General features: G+C 34.2%; 3 protein-coding genes across 3 annotated transcripts in view; 2 read left to right on the plus strand and 1 right to left on the minus strand.

Annotated features, from left to right (window-relative positions):
• The window catches only part of LOC133179010 (LIM/homeobox protein Lhx9-like), a 39,533-nt gene extending 22,627 nt beyond the window's left edge, over window positions 1-16,906 (minus strand). Inside the window, exon 1 of the mRNA XM_061313686.1 lies at window positions 16,837-16,906. The gene's annotated coding sequence lies outside the window, so the exon portion shown is untranslated. The remainder of the gene's footprint in view (window positions 1-16,836) is intronic.
• LOC133179009 (uncharacterized) lies at window positions 6,423-17,285 on the plus strand. Its single transcript, XM_061313685.1, has 7 exons — window positions 6,423-6,512; window positions 10,720-11,178; window positions 11,291-11,575; window positions 12,100-12,199; window positions 12,640-12,765; window positions 12,883-13,023; window positions 16,843-17,285. Exons 1-7 carry the CDS (start codon window positions 6,464-6,466, stop codon window positions 17,015-17,017), a joined length of 1,335 nt encoding a protein of 444 aa, XP_061169669.1. The 5' UTR covers window positions 6,423-6,463; the 3' UTR covers window positions 17,018-17,285.
• Window positions 17,286-19,021: 1,736 nt separating this feature from the next.
• LOC133179390 (uncharacterized) lies at window positions 19,022-25,486 on the plus strand. Its single transcript, XM_061314158.1, has 11 exons — window positions 19,022-19,471; window positions 19,834-20,051; window positions 20,904-20,965; window positions 21,101-21,205; window positions 22,340-22,466; window positions 22,658-22,831; window positions 22,949-23,096; window positions 23,287-23,426; window positions 23,546-23,592; window positions 23,694-23,849; window positions 25,016-25,486. Exons 1-11 carry the CDS (start codon window positions 19,184-19,186, stop codon window positions 25,363-25,365), a joined length of 1,815 nt encoding a protein of 604 aa, XP_061170142.1. The 5' UTR covers window positions 19,022-19,183; the 3' UTR covers window positions 25,366-25,486.
• Window positions 25,487-25,583: the final 97 nt, after the last annotated feature.

Below are 25,583 nucleotides of genomic sequence, written 5' to 3' on the forward strand. Positions count from 1 at the left end.
TACCTGAGTCTATAAATAACAAACAATAACTATATCATGTGCAGATAAGTATGCAAATCCGGAAGTTAAAATCTTGCGATAACGAAACTACAGAAAATTTACGGAAATTTCTCAAGGTTTAAAAACGAAAGAAAAATATGGCAGCTGCATTGATAGGAAAAACTGACGTAGGTGTCAAAGAATTTGGGAGAGATGTTGAAGTAGCAGAAAACCCGACAGCGAAGTTAATGTACTACCTGGATAGTATCTGTTATGTCCTGAACATAGAAAAAACCGAAAGCAACATCCGTAAGCTGCGCGATTACAAAAACTATAGAAGACTGAGCAACGACGAGGTTGATAAACTGGTTTTACTCTGTGTTTTGTTCTCCCCGGACGTGCTCCTCGGTAAATGTATTTTCCCGGACGAGGAAATGTGTGGAATGGATATGAACAAGTTCTACGAGCTAAGCGCGGTGTCGCACCGATTTCTCGTAACGGAAGAAATCATGATCGGGGGCCAAACCAGACGAGTTCAGAAGATTCTCTTTTTCAGGGATATTTGGTTAGAATGTTTTTATATAGAACCTATTAAGCAATACCAGTCAAAAATTGAAGGGATTGCTGCAAGTCTGCGAGTAGGCAGTGCTACTCGGCAACCTGCGCAACCGAGAGCCATTTCTGCAACCCCAAGTCGCTCGACTTCCTCTCAACAGAGACTGCAGAACTCGCGTCCCCAGACGCAACAGAGTGCGTCACGTTCGAGTGCGTCTCAACCAGCAAAGAAAGATGACAGTAGCTGCATCATTTTGTAAGCGTCAACCTGACGATCTTTTCTTCTATAGAACCACTTTTACTTTGCACTAAAAATATGCTGTTAAAATCCCAAGTTTCTGTACAAGTCACTATCCACGACGCTCAAAATGATTTTGTGACATGACGTGCTTGTATTTAGTTTCCCCTTCGAAAACAACTATTATTCTATAAATGTGAAAGGAATTCAAGGAGAGAAAAAAAAATGCTCTAACTCTTTGTTCTTCATCATACGGAAGTGACATTTTAACGCCCTGTGGCAATATAACATGTACATATAATTTTGTTTTTATTTAGTAACATAATTATAACCTCCCAACCCCATGTTTTCTCCCTCTTACTCAGTCTTTATTTACCCTGTTAATTAATATGCATTACATTTTGGATGATTTTTTTTTTTTGGTTAATTTTTGTTGTACAAATACATGTATATTACAGAAGTTTATTTTTAAAAAAAATCTCAGCGTACAAGATAAAGAACACTGAAATGGTTTCACTTGGATAATACAATTTGTATTTGGTCCATTTACTAGAATTTCCTTGATTAAAGTTTTACATATTAAATATTTTACCTAAAATTTTAAGCCCCCCCCCCCCCCCCAAAATGGAAGAAAAGGAGAGGTCATAGGACTGTCATCAAATTCTTTTCTAATCCAACTATATTACACAGTTTGAAAAAAGTAATGTATATAACAGTTTTCATATACTTTTTCAACTTAACCTAATCAGAGTATGTATAAAAAAAAATCAAAGCTTTGAAAAAGAAAGGTAGATTATAAATTATTTGTTGAAGCATACTTTTGCATAAGAAAAATTAAAAATTCTTTGTAGAGCTCTCATTTCTTTCTACATGTACATAATGTTGTTTATTCTTAATTTGTTTCTTGTGAAACCAAGAGTTCTACGTGTATTTAACCAATTCAGTATATATCCCTGGGAATAGTTTTGTTGTAATTATATCTAAAACTTGGCATTCCGATTTGTTATTTTACAATTGTTATGTTATTATCATTATATCTATATTTTTTTTTTTTTGGTTTTTTGTTTTTTGCTTCAAAAATGTGTATGTTTATAAATTATTTTGTAAAAATTCTGATCAATAAATAAATAAATGATTAAAAAAAATGGTAACCAGCTATTTTCATAGTAATAGAAGTTACACTAGTGTACTCGATACTTCAAGCTATAATAGAAATTACACTAGTGTAATCGATACTTCAAGCTGTAATAGAAATCACACTAGTGTAATCGATACTTCAAGCTGTAATAGAAATTACACTAGTGTAATCAATACTTCAAAGTGTAATTTTCGTATCAGAAATTTTTTAGGCTAAATTGCAAATTTTATTTTAATTGAGAAGACGAACTTCTGAAAGTTCTTTTAGTCATTTTTGCATTTTCAAACATTTAGAAGCAAAAGTACGTTTTTTTTCATCCTGTATATGACGCAGATTTACTATTATAACACATAGTTTTGCAAAATAAAATAAAATTCTCAAAAATATGACTCATGTTGCTTTTAATTCCGATATTTCTATGTTATTGGTTATTTTCATAGACATGAGTTTTTTTTTTTATAACTCAGTTCTCCTCTTGTCCTAAGCTTTTCGTACACGAGACTTTCAATGTTTCTTGACAATAGAAATACATTAGAGGTTGTGTGGTTTTTATTGGGGCAAGTGGGGGGGGGGGGGGTATAGACTAAATGATCTCTTTGTTATCTTGTACAGATATAATTTCCTATTTGTATTTAAGAATTGAAATCAAAGATAGAAAATCTGGTTGTATACATATATAACCAAAACATATGGACATACATTTTTAAAAAAATGTATTTTTACTTTACAGAAAACACACTTATATACAAGATATTAAATGAGGTTAAATTCTATAAACAACCCTGTGATAATTCTATATTTGTTGTCAAAACGACTGATGTCCAACATGATAACACAACATTCAATTTAAAAGTAATCGTCCTTCATAATGAGGAAACGAAACACGGACTTAAAAACATCCATCTCGAAACAACACGTGTCTAACTTAGGACGACTTGAAATTAATCTACATTTTTCCGCTTTTGGTCCGAAATCAATGGAAAGCCACGTTTCTAGATTTTGAACGAACCCCAAGACCGTAAAACAACGAACGGCGAGCTCTTGTTCAAATCTATAAATTGGAATGTTCTATCTGCAAATGATGATTTAATGGAGCTGTAATGCCCTCTCTTGACGGGGTATTTTCTTCAGCAACAAGGAAAAATGGCTAACGAAACTAATAAGGACAATTGTTTATCGAAACCCTTCCTTTATTTTCGAATCGAGTACAGCCTTTTAACTGCTTTAAAATCTTCGGAGAATATTGTTTGAGGGAAACACACAGTATCTATATCCTTTATGAGTTTTCATCCTGCACTTTATTAAAAAGATATTAAATTTTCAAGACTTTTTAATAATGATAAAATATATAGGTTTCTTTAATGTTTAAGACTAAGACAATTTTTTTTAAAAAGACCTTTCAAAAGAAAATAGTTTTGGGGATGTTTAGCTAGAATCTCATACTGAGGTATCATATTTTTCTTCCTTGTCATAGTGAATAAAATTTAGAAATAATTGCAAAGTTTTTCACACCGGAATAAAATTATTTAATGGAAAAAGATAAAATGCGCTACTGAAAACAAATATATGTACACTTGTGTATATGTTATGCTGCACAAGGTACTCGTGAATGAAAAAAAAAGTAAAATGTTATGAATTTGATCCAGTATTAATAATAATGAAAAAGTTTTCGCCATGCTTTGATGTTAATTTGGACTGTGTCCGATGTTGATTCCTTTTGGTGAGAGGAGGGGGAGGGATGCAGCAATGTGTCATGGTATAACTACATTTATCTAATCCTAATATATTTTGAAAAACATACATAATGATGCAAAATATCAGTTTCTGCAGCAAAATTTAACTAAAAAAATGTACATGTAATTCACATCTGTTTTATAACCATTATCACTAAGCGAATATCATCAGTAATCTGAAAATATTTTGAAAAATATACAACTGAAATCAGTTTGTGTCAAACTTTTAAAAAAAAGTGTACATGTAATTCACATCTGTTTCATAACCTTCATCACTAAGCGTCTCCTAATTAATAACACCTCCCCTATACCCAGTCCGGGGACCTGCCTTCCGTTCGTCGCCGGTCATGTCTGATTTGACAAATCGGAATTTATTCCCCTCCGATACTAGAGATACAATTGATAGGACTTTGATAAAACTTTTTTCCCTGGCAGGCGTTTGCTGAAAATCGCGTCAGGGGTAATTGATTGCATGATGAATGTCCTGAACCCTGGACAAATTTCTTCTGTAGATAGCAATATTGGTTCCGACAGTATCATTTCTTCATTTGGGTCGTGTGAAATTGACATTAATTTGTTTCTAATCAGTATATGAGGGTCTGTTATTTCTGGAGCTCGTCCAGTTGACAAGATAAGGAGGGTGGCAAGTAGATGGACGCCGTCATCATCTACTATATATACATGTCATTTCAGGCACATGTTTAATTAGGATTACAACGAAATTAAGCCTTTATCCATTTTCCGTTATAAAAGTAGCTATCTGCATATTAGTTTTAGTTTTGCAGGAAAAATATCTTTGGATATATTGCATACTTAAATGTATATATATCTCTGTATAACTTGGATGTATAACTTGTAATCGATATAAAAATTAAGTTGAATGAAAACAAGAATGAATACAAAAAAATGAATGAATGAAAAAAATGAATAAATGAAATTTATATTTCAAGATTAGAAATTACAGAGCCGGGAATTTTCCAAAACGTTGTTGGGATGTTTCCCCTGTTAGCAATAATTTCACTGCATCAAGGTAATCCCAGCGTCCCAGTATAGCTTCTTGACAGATATCCGTTTATTTATTTGGAATTCCAGAAATAAAACTTTTAAGCATGAAACCCCAACCCTCCGGCTGATCATTTAACTGTCATAGGCTGCTCATTTTATTGATATCGAGGGGCCTCCGAGGTCCCCCACATCCGCCCGTACAGTTATGCCGTGCACGGAAGTGGCGGTGTCTCAGCTGCCGCATCGAACGCGCTAATGATATAAAGGATAAGTTGTCGTCTGCTGACAATCTCTTCGTATCATTATGATCGTCATTGAGAAATTAAAAGGAAAAACTGACGTTAGAAATGTTTCATGGTGCCGACCTTACAAATTGGTCACACACTAGAAATGATTCCAGGCGACAATCGAATTTGTTTAGATCTGTGTTTCTGATGATAAAAATTGTTCACGTTAACATGTAACTTACTGTGTTTACTTAGGATTAAATAGATTTAAGTGTACTTTTCTTCAAATAAAATATTTGAATGATAAAAATATCTCACTTGTTTGACCAGGAAATATTTGTTATGTAAATAATAGAAATAAATACAATAGATGTGTCTTTAATCAGTTGGTACACTGTTTATACAATGTATAGGTACATCTTAATCAAACTGAAATAACTTGATAGAATGTTAGAACTTTGTGAATGCAAAGCATTCGGTAGAAGTATTCCGTTGAGAAAAAGATATTTTTTTTCTTAATTCATCGGTTTAAGCAGACAATTTATAACATCCGTATTACAGTTCAAATGGAATTTATCACTGAAAAAAAGTCAATGAGTTTATTCTTGACAAAAAATGAAATGTGTTTAATTATTTCGCGGAAGTATATGTTAAGGGTTATACAGTGCGCTGCATAATTTTTTTAGATTGCTATGCGATTTATGCTTTCTTTTTTTATATTCATGCTTTTGGAAGAAGTGGCGTTAGTTGTTAATGATAGATTGTACTAAACAGTAGTATTTTATACAATTTCTTAATTTCTGTTGACGTCTCTCAGTATTTCAAACACGCGCCAAAAAATACTTGATACACGATCCAGTTCTTTCAATGAGAATTATAAATATAATGAAAAACAAACTGTTCTAATTTCTTAAGCATTCCTGCAAAACGTTAATAGAATGATCAGAAGTATCCGAGAGAAAAGAAAGCCACGCTCCGACAAAACTTCACTATAGAAGTTAATGACAATGGCCGGCTTGCTATTCCCCTGATTACACCTTGCTCGTCTGGCGAACACAATCTGACGTTTCCGATACTATATTTGCGTGAAGAAATACCTCAGGGCCCTTTCCTGAAAGTATTCTTCTGAGTAAATCCTCCGATCTCACGGAACATTTTTTGCCATTCAGACTGCACATGTCGGTTTTCCAAGCAGCGACTGCCACAGGCGACAGGTGTGACAATTCAGGCACACAGCAAAAAAAAAAAACCCGGCAAAACGGTTATGTCGATTCAGAGTAAAAAACTTTGAGGAAAACGACACGATGACTTGTCTTACTACATTTAAAAAACAAAGTAAAAACTTAAAATATTTTTAAAGAAAAATCCCAAACGCTTAACGTTTTTTCAACTTCTTTTTTCAAGTTGATTTCATTTTTTTTCTGCTGAAATTTCAGTTGTATGTCGTGTTGTAAAATAAATAAATTTCATTTTACTTTTTTTGCATAAATTTGAGGCCCAAAAATAACATCGGGATCGGGATATAATAATATTAAAATGACGTAGAATGTGACGTCATAGATAATTGCTATGACCGGAATGTTAAGAAATGCTAAAGATAATTCGACTTTTGCTCTTCAGTCTGATTCTTGATGCTTGTAAGTTTTTTTTTTTTCATTTTGAATTGTAAACCTGTTTTGTTTTTGTTTGATGTAGACAAGATACAACATTGCATAGCTCCAGTATGGATATACGATGAAGTTATAACCACATGGTCACAGGGGCTCGTCACAATTTTATTCTTATCCTATAAAATACAGTTTGTGTATATTTTATAGGTAGGGGTGGTAAAAAAGGATACATATTGATCTTGACAAACCCCTTTGGATCTTCGATATTTGTAAAGTTTATTTTCATATGAAATGTAGATCTACCTTTTGTATTCAGTAAGACATATTAACACCACAAAAGAAAACACCACTTTTACCCTTTGCTAATTTAACAAATCACTGTTAATACCTTTTTTAAACCGTGTTCACATATTTTTATATTTTAAGTCCGTCGGATGGGACGTTAAATGGTGCCCCGTGCCAAGGATTACAACCCCACGTAAAAGATCGTTTTTCTGGTTTTCGAAAGAGTAGGCTCACTGGGGGACGCCAGAGAAACGGTCAAACCCCGAAAAAACTTTCAAAACCGGCCACGGAACGTTAATTGTTTCGTCGAAATAAGGCTGAAATATTGCCGACTTGGCTATAAACAATAAATCGAAGTTACTGTAACTTATAATAGGGTGTAACCAGGGACCCTAGCAGCCAAGGTACTTTTCTCTTTCGAGAAGTGGACAGGCGCACGCTTTGGCTATTAAATGAGACATGAAGATAGCGAACAGTATTCAATCTCGAAAGTCCAATGAAACGAAACAAATTTGGAGCAGAGCAAACACGGACCTCCAAATTTAGAGGTGGGATCAGATGCCATGGAGGAGTGCATCCCCTGCCGACCGGTCACACCCGCCGTGTGCTCCTTGTCATGATCGGGAAACAAAAACTGGAAAAATCCGTAGACAGTTCAGTGTATAAATAATGGCCTAACAATTAGTACAAGAAAACATTGATGCAACCATCAATTGTCGCCCGGGAAATAAATAAAGTAAACAATGGAAATGAGTCCTGATCATCAAACCGCTTCGATATGTTGAAAAAGGCATGCGTCTAAATGATGGAGACAATAGTCGAGAATATTTTGAAAACTTATAGTCGGATGAAAATCGAACAAAAACGATACCCTTTTAAACTTTATATTTCTCAAGTAAGTGTTGGCTGCATAAAATATAATTTGAAACCAAACACATGCATCACCTATTTTCAAAAATGTCTTTCACTTTAACAATATAAAACACGAACTGTGTAAAGTACATTTTTACGTTTTTATGCGATAAGTAAAATTCGATGTTCTAAAAAAAGGGACCTGTTGTTTTTTCGATAGTAAATGATAAGCAACTTTATATATTAAATATGAAAAACATATATATTTTTACAGATTCACTTTATGGAAGTAAATATATTGTGTATCTCGTAATTTATAAAGGGAAAGAACATTCTGATCAACAATATTTTAATGTTTAGAAAACCTTTAATTCTGAATAACTTCTCCTACCTTAATCCCCATATACCAACACTTAAACTTATATGTATAGAGCAGCCCGGTCCTCCGGGCTGCAATGAAAAACGTCAGTCAGCATTTGACTCAATGATAGGTTGTATGTGCTGGCAAGGTCATTGTATCGACCGAAAAACTTGCGAAAAGATGACTTCAAACGAGACTGTTGATATCCTTGTATCGTCAACTTGTTTGTCAACAGCTTGCCTCGTTTTAGAAATTGTTCATACGTAGAGCATGTTCTTGCATATCGAATCAACCGAGAGACAAAATATTTCAGGCTAAAGCCTGTCCACTTCTCTAAAGAGAATACGAAGGTAGGCATTCCATACAGAGATGACAACCCTTACATCTATCTTGACTTATCACCTTGCATATCCACATAATTCAGATAGTTGCATCTTTCTGCAAATAGAAAGTCACATGGTTTGGGGCATAAATTTGTCCTTTTATTTTACAATGCTGTGTTGTATGTTAGAGTTTATATACCCTGCACTGTTCATGATGTGATTCTTTTGCACGTACACGCAATCTGAAGAAATTCAAGAAAATGATTTGCATAAGGGGGCCGAAATGTGTCATAATATGTCAGACATCACATACTTTTCAATCCAATCACATCACAGGCACTTATTTCTGTAATAATTTTTTTAACTAACACAAGGTATTTAACTCCAAATGGAGTACATGTAGTACCCCCTCCCCAGAATCGCAGTTATTTACACTGACAGAGAAAATGCACTTGCGAACTGTTTATTACCATTATCTTCTACGAGGTAACGTTAATGGTTATCTACAAAACCATACATGTGTATGGCATGCTTGTTTTTTTTTTTATTTGGACGTAAACAGCGTCAAACCTCTGCTCGCCGATTGGAAAATTTGTCTCACACCATTTCTTGGATTTCGACTGGCTAAAGACAGTGTCTAAAATTCCATCAAAAAAAATATCGTAATCATTTTTTTAGGGAAAATAAAATATAAGCCAATTTTAGTTATTCACTGCAATATTTAAATATAAATCCACTGATTTTTAAATTTTGCTCTCTGTCCGAGATACATGTGTAAGTATATACCACTTCATATTTTTTTTTCATTTTTTCTTAAATACGGAAATAAAAAAACAAAAACAAAGACAAGCATGTCATTTACATGTATGGTTTTGTAGTTAAATTTCTGTACAGTGGTAATAAACAATTTGCCAGTGCATTTTCTGTGAAAGTGTACATGACTGCGATTCTGGGGAGGGTACCTAATGTTATTTTTATACTATGGGTTTAAAAAAAGTGCTTGTGGGTCACATGCATATACGAGTTATTGCTCTTTTACCTTTTCGGATCTCCAATGAGATGACAGCCTGCATGACTAGAGTTTTTAGAATGACTTCATTATTTTATTTATTCATTCATTTTTTTCAGATAGTGCATAAATTGAATGAATGAATGAATACCCATGTTGCCACACATTAAGAAGACATAATTTAAAATTGACACGTAGATGGATGCAAAAATACATTTGATACTTTATGTTATTTAGTAACGTGTTAAGCAATTAATTTCTTAAATTTAGAAATGGACCAAGTTTGACCTATTAGATTATTGTCTTAATCTACTTTCATATTATAATATTACTGAACGTTCAGGGGTATTGTCAGTATTTCAACAAAGAAGATGGCCGAACAAGGCGAGTGAAATGCCTATGGTACGTGCGACAAATATGAAGATGAAAAATCGAATCTCAATTAAAATATTATTTCTTTGATATTTAATCTAACATTTAAGTTTACTTTATATAAAATCTCCATAACTTGCCAAAATCTCACAAAAATTGAGTTAATGTTTTCTCAGAACACAATTTTTCCATATGAGTCAGAGTGGGATTTTTCTTTGTTGTTGAAAGTTTATCTTCGAAGTATGCGTAAAAATATATGGGTCTTTTTTTTAAACAAAAACATGGAACAAAGACCTAATATACTTTATAAATGCTTTCATGACACAGCATTCGTATATTTCCGAGAAATACTTGAAGTCCATTTAGTCAAGGGTCATATCAAAAACATGATTTAAATGTCATGTTTTGTCAGGAGTTGTTTAGCGTAGTGGTTAGCATGTAAGTCTCAAAGGAAAATGATACTCAGGATTTTTTTATTGCTGAGGGTTCCAACCCGAAGAACACCACATAATTTATTTCACAATAGAATAATTTTTGTCGAGAAAATTTTCCGCAGAAATTTTTTCTTTGTCATAATTTCATAAATTTCAATAATGAGAACTTTACCCTAAATGCTAAGTTCACAAATTAAATAGGATTTTTTATAGATCTGAAGCTAGTTCAAGCTACAGGCATTCTGCACGTCTTGTTCGCTCATCTTCTTTGAAGACACTTTAGTCGCATCATAAACACATTGTTCCCCTGGATACATGAACAGTGTATTTTTAAGTGTATCGCTGTGTACAATATGTATATATTTAAAGGACTTTTTCAAAACTTTTATTTGCTATAGAAATGAATAAGTATATTCTCATCTGAATTGATGGTGTGTTTAAATACATGTGTCATTAATGAATTTTACTTGATCAATTTTTTTCCCCGACAAGGTTAAATTACATATCGATGGAAGAGGGTATAGGTGATGTTACACTTTTGACAGGTTAATTTCTTCTTTCGGTCCGTAAAGTTTGATTCTTAAAACTTTCCTTTCAGACTGTGAAAAGGTTCTCGCTGACCCCTACGAACCAGCTGAAACCTGGTTCACAACCCGATCATCCAGCACAAACCAAACCAAAGGATCTTTAGCCCCCAGTAAATCGACACCCTTCAACAAGGAAAGGGAATACGCTAAAATCTTGAACCTTATCCGGGATGTCAAAAAATCATTGGTAAAAAATAATGAAAAAGAAAACACAAAAAGCAGACAAGAGGAAAAGGTGAGAGTAAATAAACAAGAAAAATCCAATTTGAAAAGTGTTCCGTTATTTCCAACACACAAGATACAAAATGTACCCGTCATTGTCAAAATGCCTCCGCATCGGAAACAACAAACAACGGAGATTCAACAGACATTGCGACAAGCTGAACATCAGAAGCTTGTAAACCACATAAGACACCTACTTACTAAAGAGCGTGAGAAAATACGACTTGGAAAGCATGATCCTAGAACAGGTTGACTTGAGTTACTGTGATATTTTTCCTCTAAATCCATGTTGTAAATATATCAGGAAAATTATTGTGTCGTATTCTTTTTTAACACATAGGATTATTATCTATATTTTAGGTCCATTTCATTACGGCCAAGTTCCAAAGCCAATTATAAAGACTGAACCAACCGCAGCAGCCACCAAGGATGATGATATTGCAAATGACAAAAGGAAAATAGAAAAGCAGATTCTTAAAAATAAGACCCCTTCAACACGCGAGGATAGCTTAGCTGACCTGTCTGCACTCGTAGACAAGCTTAGAGTTCTGGCTAATATATCAACCATCCCGAAAGACGCACCAAAGCATTCTGAGATGCAACAGAAGACAACAACTAAAGACAAACCACGTGATATTATGGAGGGTATATATTAACTTCATGTATTTATTCATTGCACTTCGCGTGCGGACTAGTAAAAGTAAAGAAGCACTAGTCTGGCCGGACTAAAGCCTTAAAAAGTTAGTGTAACCCCGATAATGGGATGTGCATGCAATTGAGTACTGTGTATGAGTGCGTTGTGAAAGTTGTATGCATTCTTGCGTTGGAATGTCGTGCTAAAATAATCATACAATACTTATATTTACGTTCTTTTACCTTTTATAATTATCGAGTTGTTCTTTGTCTTTTTTCTTAAACTGTTGTAGCATGTCGCGTTTACGCCCCCGGTTCTACGGCCATGTAATAGTTTTACGTGTAATTTAGACTTTAATTATAATGAAATTAATTAAAAAACTTCCTGCAAACAGCTTTCATGTTACGTGTACATGTTTGTAGAATCATGAAATAAGAAATATTTTATAAATGTAGGGTCAAAATAAATCAAAATCTTTTCATGAGATATTTTAGTAATTTTGCAAATTTTATAACTTTATCAAAATTTGTTTCAGACCAAGCGTTTTGGGCGGGGCTTGTGATCGGATGTGGGGTTGCTGCCTTCTGTTTTGCTATGTGTTACTTCGTGGCAGTATTGTACCGAACCTTCAGGCGGTTAGTATTTAGTAATATACCCATTTTTCTACTCAACAGTGCAAGTCCATAGACATTGCTTGCAGGTAATACCGGTGTGTGTGTGCCTCTCCCTTATTTCCAAACATAACTTTTTTCCTGTTGTTCATTGACCCCCCCCCCCAAAAAAAAAACTTTTGTCGCAGTATACTTAAATCAAGGTAATAAACTAAATGTAATAAATTTTGGTGGTGACAATTTTTTCTATTCAACTGTGCAAGTCCATCGACATTGCAGGCATGTACATGTAGTATCAGCCACTCCCCCCTTTTCATACAGAACTTTTTTCTGCCGAAAATGTTCATTGAATTTTTTTCTTTTTCTTTGCCTGTCAATGTCTTTTTAGTGAAATATTTTTTTATCTGCCTGTTAACTTTCAAAAACGATTTTAGGTGCCTGCATTGAACAAATTTTTTTTTTAGAAAACATGATGGCAGTAGAAAAGCCCTTGACCTGAATTTTAACTGTCCACCGGAGAGTTACAAAGAACGATATTCTACGTTTTCTCGAATGCACGACCCAAAAACCGGCAAGAAGTATATAGTATTGTGAGTTGTTTAGTCAGTACAAATATACATCCAATGTAAATATATATAATTTCTATTACAAAATATTTCTGAGTCTAATCAATGTTTTTACTTTTTATTTTGTATTCACGCTGAAAGAACGGATGAAACGAACAATTACTCCATAAGCAGCTCAGACACCAGCTCTGAGGAGGAAATCTACAACGCCTCCAGTCATAGCCCTGTCACTAAACCTGTCCATAGCCCTGTCACTAAACCTAGTCTTAACGTTAGTAACAGGTAAGTCACTGTCACACCGGTAAACCCTGTCCTTGATATAAGTAACAGCTGAGTCACCGTCATATCGGTGAACCTATCCTAAAGTTACAGATAAGTCATCCTCACAACAGTAAACACTGTGCATAACGTAAGTAACAGCCGAGTTACCTTCATATCGATGAACCTGTCCTAAAGTTACAGATATTAAGTCATCCTCACAAGAGTGAACCCTGTCCTTAACCTAAGTAACAGCTGAGTCTCCGTCATATCGGTGAACCTGTCCTAAAGTTACAGATATTAAGTCATCCTCACAATAGTGAACCCTATCCTTAACCTAAGTAACAGCTGAGTCAACGTCATATCGGTAAACCTGTCCTAAAGTTACAGATAAGTCATCCTCACACCGGTAAACCCTGTCCATAAAATAAGAAACAGCTGAGTTACCGTCATATCGGTAAACCTGTCCTAAAGTTACAGAAAAGTCAACCTCACACCAGTAAACCCTGTCCTTAACATAAGTAACAGTTAATTCACCGTCATATCGGTGAACCTGTTCTAAAGTTAGAGAGAAGTCATCCTCACACCAGTAATCCCTGTCCTTAACATAAGTAACAGTTAATTCACCGTCATATCGGTGAACCTGTTTTAAAGTTAGAGAGAAGTCATCCTCACACCAGTAAACCCTGTCCTTAACATAAGTAACAGTTAATTCACCGTCATATCGGTGAACCTGTTCTAAAGTTAGAGAGAAGTCATCCTCACACCAGTAATCCCTGTCCTTAACATAAGTAACAGTTAATTCACCGTCATATCGGTGAACCTGTTTTAAAGTTAGAGAGAAGTCATCCTCACACCAGTAAACCCTGTCCTTAACATAAGTAACAGTTAATTCACCGTCATATCGGTGAACCTGTTCTAAAGTTAGAGAGAAGTCATCCTCACACCAGTAATCCCTGTCCTTAACATAAGTAACGGTTTACCGTCATATCGGTGAACCTGTTCTAAAGTTAGAGAGAAGTCATCCTCACACCAGTAATCCCTGTCCTTAACATAAGTAACAGTTAATTTACCTCATATCAATAAACATGTTCTTAATGTTAGTAATAGTAAATACTAGTATGTAAATCACTTCACACCAGTAAATCCTGCCCTTAACATAAGTAACAGTTGATTCACCGACAATTCAGTAAACCCGGCGTTATCAGTAGCAACTAGTAAATGAAGTTCACCACCACATCAATAACATCAACCCCAAAGGAAAAACTCATGTATTTCTTTTGTAGCAAGATGATTTTTCAAAAATATACAATTAATTCATATTTCTGCCATATACAGCTCTAATTAATTCCCTGTCTCTGAAACATTCCTATGGCTAAAATACATCTTTCTGCAATCATTGAAAAAGCAGTGATGGGAGAATGACCTCCGCTAACTATGATGATTGTTTTTTAGTGGCGAATTTTTTTCTTACAGAGGATAAAGATTAAATGAATTTAAAACAAATACACTTTTCAATTTACTAAACATTCAAAATTTGCGACAAATCCTTAGTAAATATGGAATCGTTATAAAGAACAGGTGAACCATCTATAATAGAGTTATTTCTCATAGCAGAATGTCCATTTAATTTAAAATTCGAAAATTCAAAATATTAATAGTATTATATATTATATAGTATATGTATTTGATATATAATTTCAAATATCTCATAGTTTTAAAGACGTACAACACAGTGGGGGAGATAACTCTTGCAATTTCAATTAAACGTTTAACGTGACGTTAAATTTGACGTTAATAATAAAGCGTCAAAATGACGAGCGATACGATCCCGATGTATTAAGTAGAAACAGAAAATATGGGATTAGGGGCATGATTGTGATTTCTTTATGAGTACCAAATTCTATCATTGATTATTTTCTTTGATTAAACCCCTCCCCTCCATGAAAAGGAAGAAACGAAAGAATGAAAGATTACCCCTTAAATTTCTTTAATTTCATATGTAAATCGTATCCGTGATCAAAGCACAGCATTTTATTTCTCATCTGAAAATTTTATATGTTACATTGGGGTTTTTATCCGTTACAGTTGGCTACATAACATTCCAATTACAGGTCTATTGTAATTATGCATTCACCAAATAAATATTGTTTTATTCTTCTTTATATAAAAAACAAACAAACAAATTAAAAAAAAAGGGAAAAAAAATTCAATGCAATTATCGATACCGTTTTCAGAAGCTCACTGGTCTAAGAGGAACAACTCTAAAAATGTGGGATATGTTTGTTTTCCCTCCCTTTAGTTGAGTTATTCCTCCTGTTTTCCGAACAATTATGTTTTTTTTTCACGAATACACAGATACATTTACATTCAGACTGGCCTGGTGAACTCGAGAACTGAGTACTATAATATATACAAAGTAAGTATCGAAAGTGAAAAGGAATTGTTTACAGGAATTATTTGAATTCATGAATATCTCACTGCAGCAAACTGTCCGACCTTCTGTCGCTGTGAACAGTGTCGGTTCGCATTTTCTCGAATCAAAACAAAACGTTTTATATCACTATACACATGAATCATTTTAAAATAAATGAAGAATTTAAAGTTTGATACATTGAAGATAATGTGGACGAAAACGAAATTTTCATTTTATCTATAGAAGCAACGGAAGTATGCCATTATGAGTTCACTTTTAACAAAAAATAAAATTAAAATTGATAAAGTGAAAGTAAATTTCAATGTCAGTATGATATATGAACTATGTACATACCGGACACGATGGCATAAAATCTTAAGTAAGTTTTACTTAAATCAAAACATTTTATATTTTAGTAGTCAATACTTTTAAAATATGCATATACGAACAAACAAATTAGTACTTCAGGAATTCAGTGGACTAAATATATCTGCAATGTTTGCGATGTTTCATCAACCTCGAATAGTCTATTCACAAATAAAAATTAGGGGGGGGGGGGGTCGTAGTAAAAAATTGCCTATAAATCTACATTTAATTGCGATTTACATTTGAAAACGCTGATAAAATAAAATGTAATTTATATCATTTTTAAAGCAAAAAATATTTTCCAACTTGGAATTTTTTATGTGTATTTGTAGATTCATAGCATTTTATTGTCCCAAGTCTGAAAGACGCTTGAGAAACGTGATTTAGGGAGAAAGACGGAGGGGGTGATTTTCCACTATAAATTCAAAACGGGTCGTTTAAAAAAAATTAAAAAATTATGAAGATTATTTTTTCAACCCGCTGACCCGCTACATAAAGAAAGTATTTTTTCCAAAATTAAACGATAAGTTTTTTCATTAAAAAAAATATATTTAAATTGAAAAATACGCATTTTTTAGGGCTATGATGAACCATAGTTTTTCAGTTTAAGGTCTTCAAAAAAATTTGTGTCGATATATATATACTTCTACAAAATTACTTTATTTGTGTGTTACATGGTCAAACGAATTAGTTGTTGAAGTTAAACGACCAGGCTATCCCGACTTTTTTGAAAATCAAGGATTTTATAGTTGGTTGATTGAAAATTTCTTCTCCTCGTGAACAGCTAAAGGGGGGTAACTTTTGGAACTTCCTGTCCAAATAAGACTCGAACGATTTTGTCCAAAATGTGCATACACATACATGTAGTAGATATAGTCATGTATGAAATATACAAAAATAACGAAAATTAAACGACAGGAATTTTTTGGGGGGTGGGTGTGTTGTACATCCTTAAATATTGATTTTACATTAATTGTAAACTTTCATAACTTAAATATTTCCTCTATTTCAATTCAAACGATTCAGTAGTGTTCTATCAAATTTTATAAACTTACTTTCAGAAGCAGTATGAATAGGACCTCCACACCGATCAAGACCCCCCTTCGACTGACAAGAAGTGCCCCGGGGTCTCCGTCCGTTCGGAGGAATCTCAGTCATTCGTGGACCTCACCCCCGATATCCCCGCTAGCCAGCGTTACACCTGTGTTTGCTTCCCCGGTCAAACTCCCTGGATAATCTTGATAAAAAAATTACTCTCACAAAAGTTGATAAAAATTATGTTCTATTATGCATACATTCAATGTTCAAAATGGTGACTCGTTTCTTGAATTAAAAAAAAAAAATCATTCCAAGTATCGATGGATCTCTGTTAGACTGCTCTCTTCTTTTTTAATGTACTATGAAATACTTTTCAAATAAGACAATGCTAAATTTATGTATTTTTCTTTATTTCTATTTTACAGAGAGTTTACAAATTAAAATTTGATATTTAATGTCAAATTTATGGGAATTTAAACGTAATTTTGAATAAAGTGTTAAATTCATCAAATTATTATCTTGTATGTATGATACAAAGGTAGTGAAATTTGTTTAAGTGACACGTTCTCATTTGAAAAACGAAGTTCAATAATTAAAGGGAAAATACTTACCTATAGGGCTTACACGAATTCCGTGCAAATGAAAAGTTCTCTGGCTATAAATAGAACAGGGGTGTTCCAAGGAATTCCCATACTCTGAATCGCGATCAGCATGCCTGGACATGTTTTCACGTGAACCAAGATCATTGAGAGTTAAGACAAGTCAATGAAACATTTTTGAAAGAAAACTTTCTTCTAATAATGTTGTGAATGAATAGCGACCCTCGTTTTCTTTTTGTACGACATTTGACAGCAGTACGCACGATGGATTTCGCATTACCCGTGCAAAGGCGAAAGAAACCAAGGTTAGTGGAGTTTTATACATCTAACAGAAATACTGTAATTAAATACAGCTGAATGTAGAAAGAAGTAAGAAAAATAATTAAAACATAACATACCAAAAAAGGATTTTCTTGATGTCGTGTACTTTAAGAAGTATTTTCGATCACTTCTGGACACTTCTCAATTTCTGAAATTGTCCTTCAGTGTTGGGCTACTATATAACATTTTTCTCATGGAACCATTTTGTTGGTATCTTTTTTAAAATAGCATAAAAGTTTAACAGCAAATATTTTAATTTTTGTCAAATATAAAGATTTTTTTTTACTTGAAAAACAAAATAATATAACTGTATAATACGTTCATAATACTAGAACAGGAACGGTTATTCACAAATTTTACAAAACAATTGAACAAGATATATAATAATGATAGTGAAGAAAATCACCAATAGGGATCTTCTCATATATTTTTTAGTGTCCTGAAACTTTTCGACATTGTTTGATCCGCCTATATATTGTAGCTCAGACTTCAAACCTGGGGAAGAGATTCTGAATGTTGTTCAGAGTCTGCTTGTCAACTACCCATTCATTATCGAGATGAAACGTAAACTTCTGCCAAAGAAACCTAACAAATACAGGGTAAGTCGTATCTTGTGTACCCATCCCTCTATCCCCTCCTCCTAACGAAAAACGGAAGTAGTCTTTTACTTTGTAAACGGTGCTGATTATTTCTGTATCCACACCTATCACATATTGCAGTTAATTATAGTATGTCGGAAGTGACTCCAGTAGAAAGTGACTCCAGTAGAAATTGACTCCAGGGATGCAAAGGCCATGGTGTAAAGTCCAATATACGTGTAACTAGACTGGTCTTGGTCAAAGTAATAAATAAAGCGTACACCTCTGTAACATTGAAGATAAAGAAAAATGTGATAAAAGTATTGGGTTAATGGTATTTCAAATATTGTTTTTTATTATTATTTTCTAGGGAAAACATTTAAATAAGGAATGCAATATCGGCTCCGACTGGTACATACCCCCTCCCCCCCCCCCCCTCCTTAAATATTTATAGGAATCTCGTTTCCGAGATCTTCAAATATTCAAAGATTTAATGGAAATACAAACTTGGTAATATGATGCTTATAGTTTTGTTTTGTTTTTTAACATTTTGGTAACAAGCATTTTCATCTTTAACAGGTCCTGTTTAAAAAAATCTGTAATATAAAGGTCATCTTGTAACATGTGTGACACCGCTACAAGTTATACTGTTAACAGGTTAAATGTCGGGTGGACTGATATTCACACAGCGGAATAACCTTTCGAATACATTCAGGACACGAGTGTCAAGCGCTGTCCAATCAATGAACGATGAGGTTCCAACGGGGGTGTTTTTGTATAAAATACAAATAGCTGACCTTGGTCGATATTGAATAGCCATGACAGTATTAGGACATAATCGATAACATAAAGCTGAGAGTAAAAAAATGAAACCTGTGGCAAAAGGCAAACGCAGAAATGAGCGTAAAGGAAGGTCCAAAGCCGCAAAGACGGAAAATAAACTGGACGTATCAGGTCCTGAGAAGGGGAAAGACAAAGAAACGGATGAAATTGTGTCATCATCGTCTCTTGACAATGTGAGTGGCAATAATAATGGTGACGATGTAGACCTCAGTATTGGCCATGAAGCCTTCCTCGGATTCGATGACATCTCAATATATAATGATAACCAACCGGACGATTCGGCTTTCCCTATTGAAGAACTTTCAGATTTGGTAGGTGTTTGGATGAAAAGCTATGCATTCATAATTTGTACACGGGTGTCGAGATAACTATCAGAGGTTTTAAGTGGACACCCTTTCCCCATTACCTCTCCCTTATACATCTACCCCAGCCAACCTATCCTTTCTTATTTTCGATACAATTACCCTGCTTTAAATCATGCAGTGATTCTAAGCTTGTTAAGTTTTATGGTACGATCTGACCTCCATTAAAATGCAGTCCAGGTGTTCGTCCTCAGGCGAGTTTTGGATTTTGTCCATACGTGCTGTTGCTGGCAAGTGGACAGAATCTGGGCTTCTCTTAGTTTTTTCCTAAAATTGAAAAAAAAAAACATCATTGCTATATTTTATTTCAGACCCCTGGAATGGGCTTGGTTTCACTGGTGGTTGGGGAGGGACCGCAGGCAGAAAACCTAAAGGACATAATCTCCAACCAGACGGTGGCCCACGAGGTGAGGTTATGTCGTCTGGAGGAGGCGTTTGAAGCTTGTAACGTGCAGTGTTACCTCCTGATCTGGGTGCTCATTGACATGCCTGTGACCCAAGAAGTTCTCAGCCTGACCACTTCCATCCGGTAGGCATACGGTTACGGTTTAGAATGCAATATTAACAGAAAATGTGAATTCTCTTACAGATTCCTTTGGACGAACAGTCGAGAAGTCGGATGATACTGTCGTTTGCTAATTATTGAATTATTAGAAATTCAAATAATAAGTACACGACAATCATTATTGAATTTCTAATAATTCAATAATTAGCAAACAACAATACTAACTAAGTTAGAATGAAGGAATTTTTCAAAGACAGTTTGTTAATTTCTATTTGTTAGGAAGAAAACATGAATAATTTGAATACAAGTATTAATATATCTCTGATTTTAAAAGTCCATGAGTGACCCAGTATTTTCCCTCGCCGACATATTTTTCAAGAAGGGTAAACTATGCCTATGGTATAGCTGAGAACTATCAATTCATATCTCCATGAACTTTAAAAACTGGAAATAATTTATGAAATTACTGAAACGAACAGGACTCGCAATCAATCAAATGACGAGGTGGGTTCAAGGCAAAAATCGCCAAACTGCAATATTTTCAAGGAAGCATTAATTTAAGCGGTGTATTGCCAATTGAACATCGAAGTGTTTCGATCAGATGTTGTGCTCTAATTCTGCGGCAAAAAATTTTTAAGGAAGCATTAACTTGAGCTGTGTATTTGCCTATGAATATCGAATTGTTACAATCAGTTGTTTTGCTATGCTTGTAGATATAACGAGCTGATTTTTGGTATGTCTCTTGGTATTTTTCCGCCGGAGTAGATGTGATTGGCTGTATTTTCTTGTGACAATTCTTAAATTACATGTACACGTATTTAATTAATTATGGAGATTGATTAAAGTTTTTTACTACACATTTAATTTTTCTAACAGGTATGCAAGTAGTTGCAACAGAGGAACAGTCATCATTGGTGTTTCTGACGGCTCAGCAGTTGGTATGTCGGTCAACATCCCCCCTCCCCTTCTTTTAAATTTTTTTCCACCAAAGATGCTGCTTCTGCTAGCTTTTGCATAATCTTCAGTTTTAGTAGCAATATTCTGATGACAAATCTAATTTTCATGATTTCTAGTTGATTTGAGATTACATGGAATCGATGAAATAATTCTACATCCAGTGACCAGCAAAGATGTGCGTGAGAAATACACAAACTGGACATCAACGCCAATCACTACAGGTTTGTACCTAAAAGTCCACAAATTGATGTTACCTTTTCGCAAAAATAAAGTTACGATTCTGCAATTTTTATTATTAATTTTTTTTTGCGATTCCGCAAAAATATTATATTACTATTTCGCAAAATGTTACCTGGATCACAGGCACAACCAGGTTAAAATGTATATGAATTAAATTATATGTTGGTACTGCATAAAAAATGTACGTAGGAAAGTATGATAGTGAATAATATTTACATTTCCAAATATTTTTCCTTAAGATTCTTAGCAAATTAGAAAAAGTTAATGTTCTCATGAACTACCGTGGGATGAGTAAGAATATATTATGTCTATTGTGATGTGATTGAAGTAAAAAAAATAGTGCAAACTTTTTTCAAAAATGATCGTTGAATGACAAAAATATGTGGCAAGTAATCAGAAAAATAATGTAAATATAAGATTTGAATTTAATTTTTGAGAATTCATGAGATACATGAACTACAACGCTTCAGCCTGCATATTAACGCGCTTCATGAAATATGCAGGCGTGATGCGTCGTAGTTCATGTCCTCATGAATTCTCAAAAAATAAATTCATCTCTTAAATATGTCAATGTTGCTGGTGCTCTCAAGGATGAATTTGAAGCACGTTGTTATTTGAAGTTTTTGCACTACAATACATACACTCATGAACTCAAATACATTTGGTGAAAACAATTTCATTGCAATTTGCTAACACACTAATAAAATACTAAACTAGAACATTTAGAATTGAGATTGGGAAACAAGACAAAAGGTGTGATTCAAAACTACAGGTAAATTGCGGAAAACATAATGCTTAGGTAAGTGATACATGTAGCTACCGGGGTATATATTAATTTGCAGAAACGTAACAATACTTTTTGCAGAAATGTTTATGTAAAAATGAAAAGTTTCAAAATTTGCGGAAAAGTAATTTGTCCCTTAAAAGAATTGACAGCAAACTTTAAACATGGTGACAAGTTGATTTTTAAACACCATTTTGGAACTAAGAATTGAAAAAGAATTGCAAATCGAACCCCCCCCCCCCCCCCCACACACACACACATACCGGTACACACAAAAGAGAGAGAGAAAAAAAGGGATTTTTTTTTTAAAAAAGGCCATATTTTTCTTTAGTAGAGAAAAGAGAAGCACAAGATTGTGAAGCTGCTGAATTTTCAGAGCCAACAACTCCCTCAACCCCCGCAACGCCAGCTACACCATCTACACCTGCCTCCGAAAGTGGGGACAGATCTAGTGTGGCGTAAGAAATACTAGTGATAAAAGTAGATGCATCCAAAATGTACATGAATGATGCAGATTGGGCATTGAATTATTGTTTCTATAGGAAGTAATTCATTTCAAAGATGAAATTGACATAGCATATTTCAACAGTGTGCATGTACTAAAAACAGCAGACGGCTATTAATTCCATTTTTATTTTACATTTGGTAGAATATCACTGGACAGTGGAATAGAATCTCCTGCTTTTAACCAGGCTTTAAACAAGTGCACAGTGCAACTGCCATCATTTTCTCAACTTAAGGCCATGGTACCCAAACTAAGACAAAACAAAGTTCCCAGGCACAGTAGTGCTATTGACCACACAACAAAGGAGAAAGTTCGAAGGTAAACAAAATAAACATTTAGAAAATTTTATACTCTTCAGTAGGAATTCATAAGTTTTTTCATTTAAAACATATCAATGAGGAATCGTGATATTTTTAATTTCAATTCTATATGTAGAGAACGAATCAAGGATAGCTGTGACCAGTTGAGAGTTTTGCTACCCTATGTCAGGGGCCGCAAAACGGACATGGCTTCCATACTGGAAATGTGTGTAGAGTACTTAAAACTTGTTAATGAGTCACTGCCTCAGGAATTTCAAAATCAGGTAGTAATAGCTCAAGAAAGGACTTCAGAACTATATAATGCACTTAATATTCAAAAGCATTCTAAAGAAATGGTGCTCAGACATTGCTTTCATTTTCACACCCCATCCCAGGATTATATGATACTGATGTTGGTATGTGAAATGGATTTGTATGCTAAGTAATGGGCCAGTATTTCTGCTTTGTGGTTAGATAGCTGAACTGATGACAAAAGGTCCTTTAATGGAGGGGGCAGGTAGAAATGGGAAGAGATGTGAAAAAGGAGGAAAATCTGCCAGGCTACCAATGTCCCCGGGAGAGTCCAACTTAGTGACATCATCCATAGATACAGAGTAGGTCTCAGACAAGATAATATAGAGTACCCCAAAATCTGTTGTGTTTATAATACGAAATGGAAATTTGACAAATATAAATATAAAATTCAAGATGGATACTTTTTTTAATTTCATAGACAATTGAGCAATGAGGAAAGCTCTAAACAGACTGGCTTTAAAAGAGGTAAAAATTTTGGTTTCCTTTATAAATACAAGTATTTTAAGAATTCATTATGCTTTTCTTTTCTTTATATGTGTCAAATTCTAATAATATTGTTTTCGTAGATTTGGTGGATGGAAATGGAAGCCAGTTTCCAGTAAAGAGAATCAGAATCCAGTCGGGAACAGAAGAATACAGTCAAGTCCAGAAACCTCAAGCTGTACTGCCCTCTATTGAGGCCCTCAAAGTCACAAAGAAAGAAAATGCCTTCTCTGGGTTAGGTAAATATCAAAAAGTTACGTTTCCTTTCACTATTCCGGAATTAATATTATCAATATAAATTGCAACAAATGCAATTATTTTTGATTTACCATACTTAAGAATGAAAAAAAAACCCAGAAGGTTCAGAAATTAAAAATCTGAATTTTATTTTCCCCCCAGTGCTTTCACTTAAAGCAGAGATAATATAACATGTATTTTGGGTTTGTCTGTCTATCTTTCCACCTGTCTGTCTGTCATTTTGTCTTGGTGTGACAATTTTTAAAGGTTCTGGACAATATCTAAAAAGTCCTTCAGCTTTTGCAACATTTTTTATTATTATTTTTTTTTTTTTATATAAAATTTCATTTCCTAACTCCTATAACCCAAGGAAGACCCTATTGATTTTAAAGTCAAAAGTCAACATCAAAATTTCATATATTGCATAAAAAGGTAACCAGTATTCACTTTTAGCTTTTGCAATGTTACAGTGTTATTTCATATGATAATTCCCTATGATTAAAAGAAGACCTCTGATTTTAAGGTCAAAGGTCAAGGTTAAAAAAAATCTGATATTGTATACAGAGTTGTTTCCAGATTATAACTTTAGTCTCTTTGAGCTTTTGCTATGAGATTTTGTATCATACATGTAACTTCCTATGATTTTAAGAAGACCCCAATTGGTTTTGAGGTGAAAAGGTCAAAGGCCATGGTCAGAAATTTATATACTGGTATTGCATAAAAATTATTAGTTTAAAGGTGTTAATTTTAGCTATCTCTGAGCTTTAGGAATGAAACTTAAAGTGATGAAGCTCTATAACTGAAGAAATACTCCTACCGATTTTAAAATCAAAAGGTAAAAGGTCAAGTCAATCCTTCTTTTGTTCTCCAACTGAATTGTTAGGTCATCCCCCATTGTCCTTAAGCAGGGAATATGAATTCCCTTAATTAGCCTGTTGTAACATATTAAAAAGAATTCTGACCAATTGGCCAAGGGGTTTTTGAGTTATGGCCCATAATCTAAAAAGTTTACGCACACCGCAGACCGCACAAATGGCCATAGCATTAGCTCTTTGAGCCTTTGGCTCAGAAGAGCTAAGTATCTAATAACTTCATGTCATGTTAATCTTGTGAATTTACACGAATTGATTGCACAATAATTGAGTGCCTATTTTTTTTTTTTATCAAGACCATGCCACATATTCTGGATACCCTTATCATCAGCTCTCCTCTCAGCTATTGTATGGTGAGTACGATCCTTCATGCCGTGTGTATGGTGCTTGTGATGGATACATGGCCACTCCCTACTATACTCCCACCACCCCTAACAAACAGCAGATGGAACGAGAAAGCATCTACATGGACAGCCAGATGCTGTTCCACTTTTACGGTAATGGAGCAATGGCCAGTGGCTTCAACATGAGCGGTCTAACTGATTATGTCAATCCCAATGCAGTATTACCTATAGCATACAGCAAGAGCAAATCGGATCAACAACAGGAACAATCTTCTCCCGTTTCTCAGAGCAAACCTGGATAATTAAGATGGACTAGATTCAGTAGACTAAGTATTGACCAAAATTAGGACTTCCCAAAAGAAATTCCAGAGGATAGGGAAAGAGGTATCTTACGTTTCAAAAAAAAAAAACAACAACAACAACAAAAAAACAACAACAACAAAAAAAAAAACAAAGTGCCATACGATCAGATTAAGATGGTGGACATTTTTTGGATATTATCTTATTTTACTTCAGTTGT

This window comes from Saccostrea echinata, unplaced genomic scaffold, assembly GCF_033153115.1.
Source record: "Saccostrea echinata isolate AGI-Se365-2 ecotype Australia unplaced genomic scaffold, CSIRO_AGI_Sech_v1 ptg000004l, whole genome shotgun sequence".
Taxonomy (NCBI): Eukaryota; Metazoa; Mollusca; class Bivalvia; order Ostreida; family Ostreidae; genus Saccostrea; species Saccostrea echinata.

Coding starts and splice junctions, on each gene's coding strand:
- LOC133179009 (XM_061313685.1), top strand. CDS start 6,464: ATGCTAAAGATAATTCGACTTTTGCTCTTCAGTCTGATTCTTGATGCT. Junction 12,200..12,639: donor TTGTACCGAACCTTCAGGCG/GTTAGTATTTAG, acceptor TTTTTTTTTTAG/AAAACATGATGGCAGTAGAA. Junction 13,024..16,842: donor AGTCTTAACGTTAGTAACAG/GTAAGTCACTGT, acceptor ACTTACTTTCAG/AAGCAGTATGAATAGGACCT.
- LOC133179390 (XM_061314158.1), top strand. CDS start 19,184: ATGAAACCTGTGGCAAAAGGCAAACGCAGAAATGAGCGTAAAGGAAGG. Junction 23,097..23,286: donor CTCAGGAATTTCAAAATCAG/GTAGTAATAGCT, acceptor CTTTGTGGTTAG/ATAGCTGAACTGATGACAAA. Junction 23,593..23,693: donor ACAGACTGGCTTTAAAAGAG/GTAAAAATTTTG, acceptor TTGTTTTCGTAG/ATTTGGTGGATGGAAATGGA.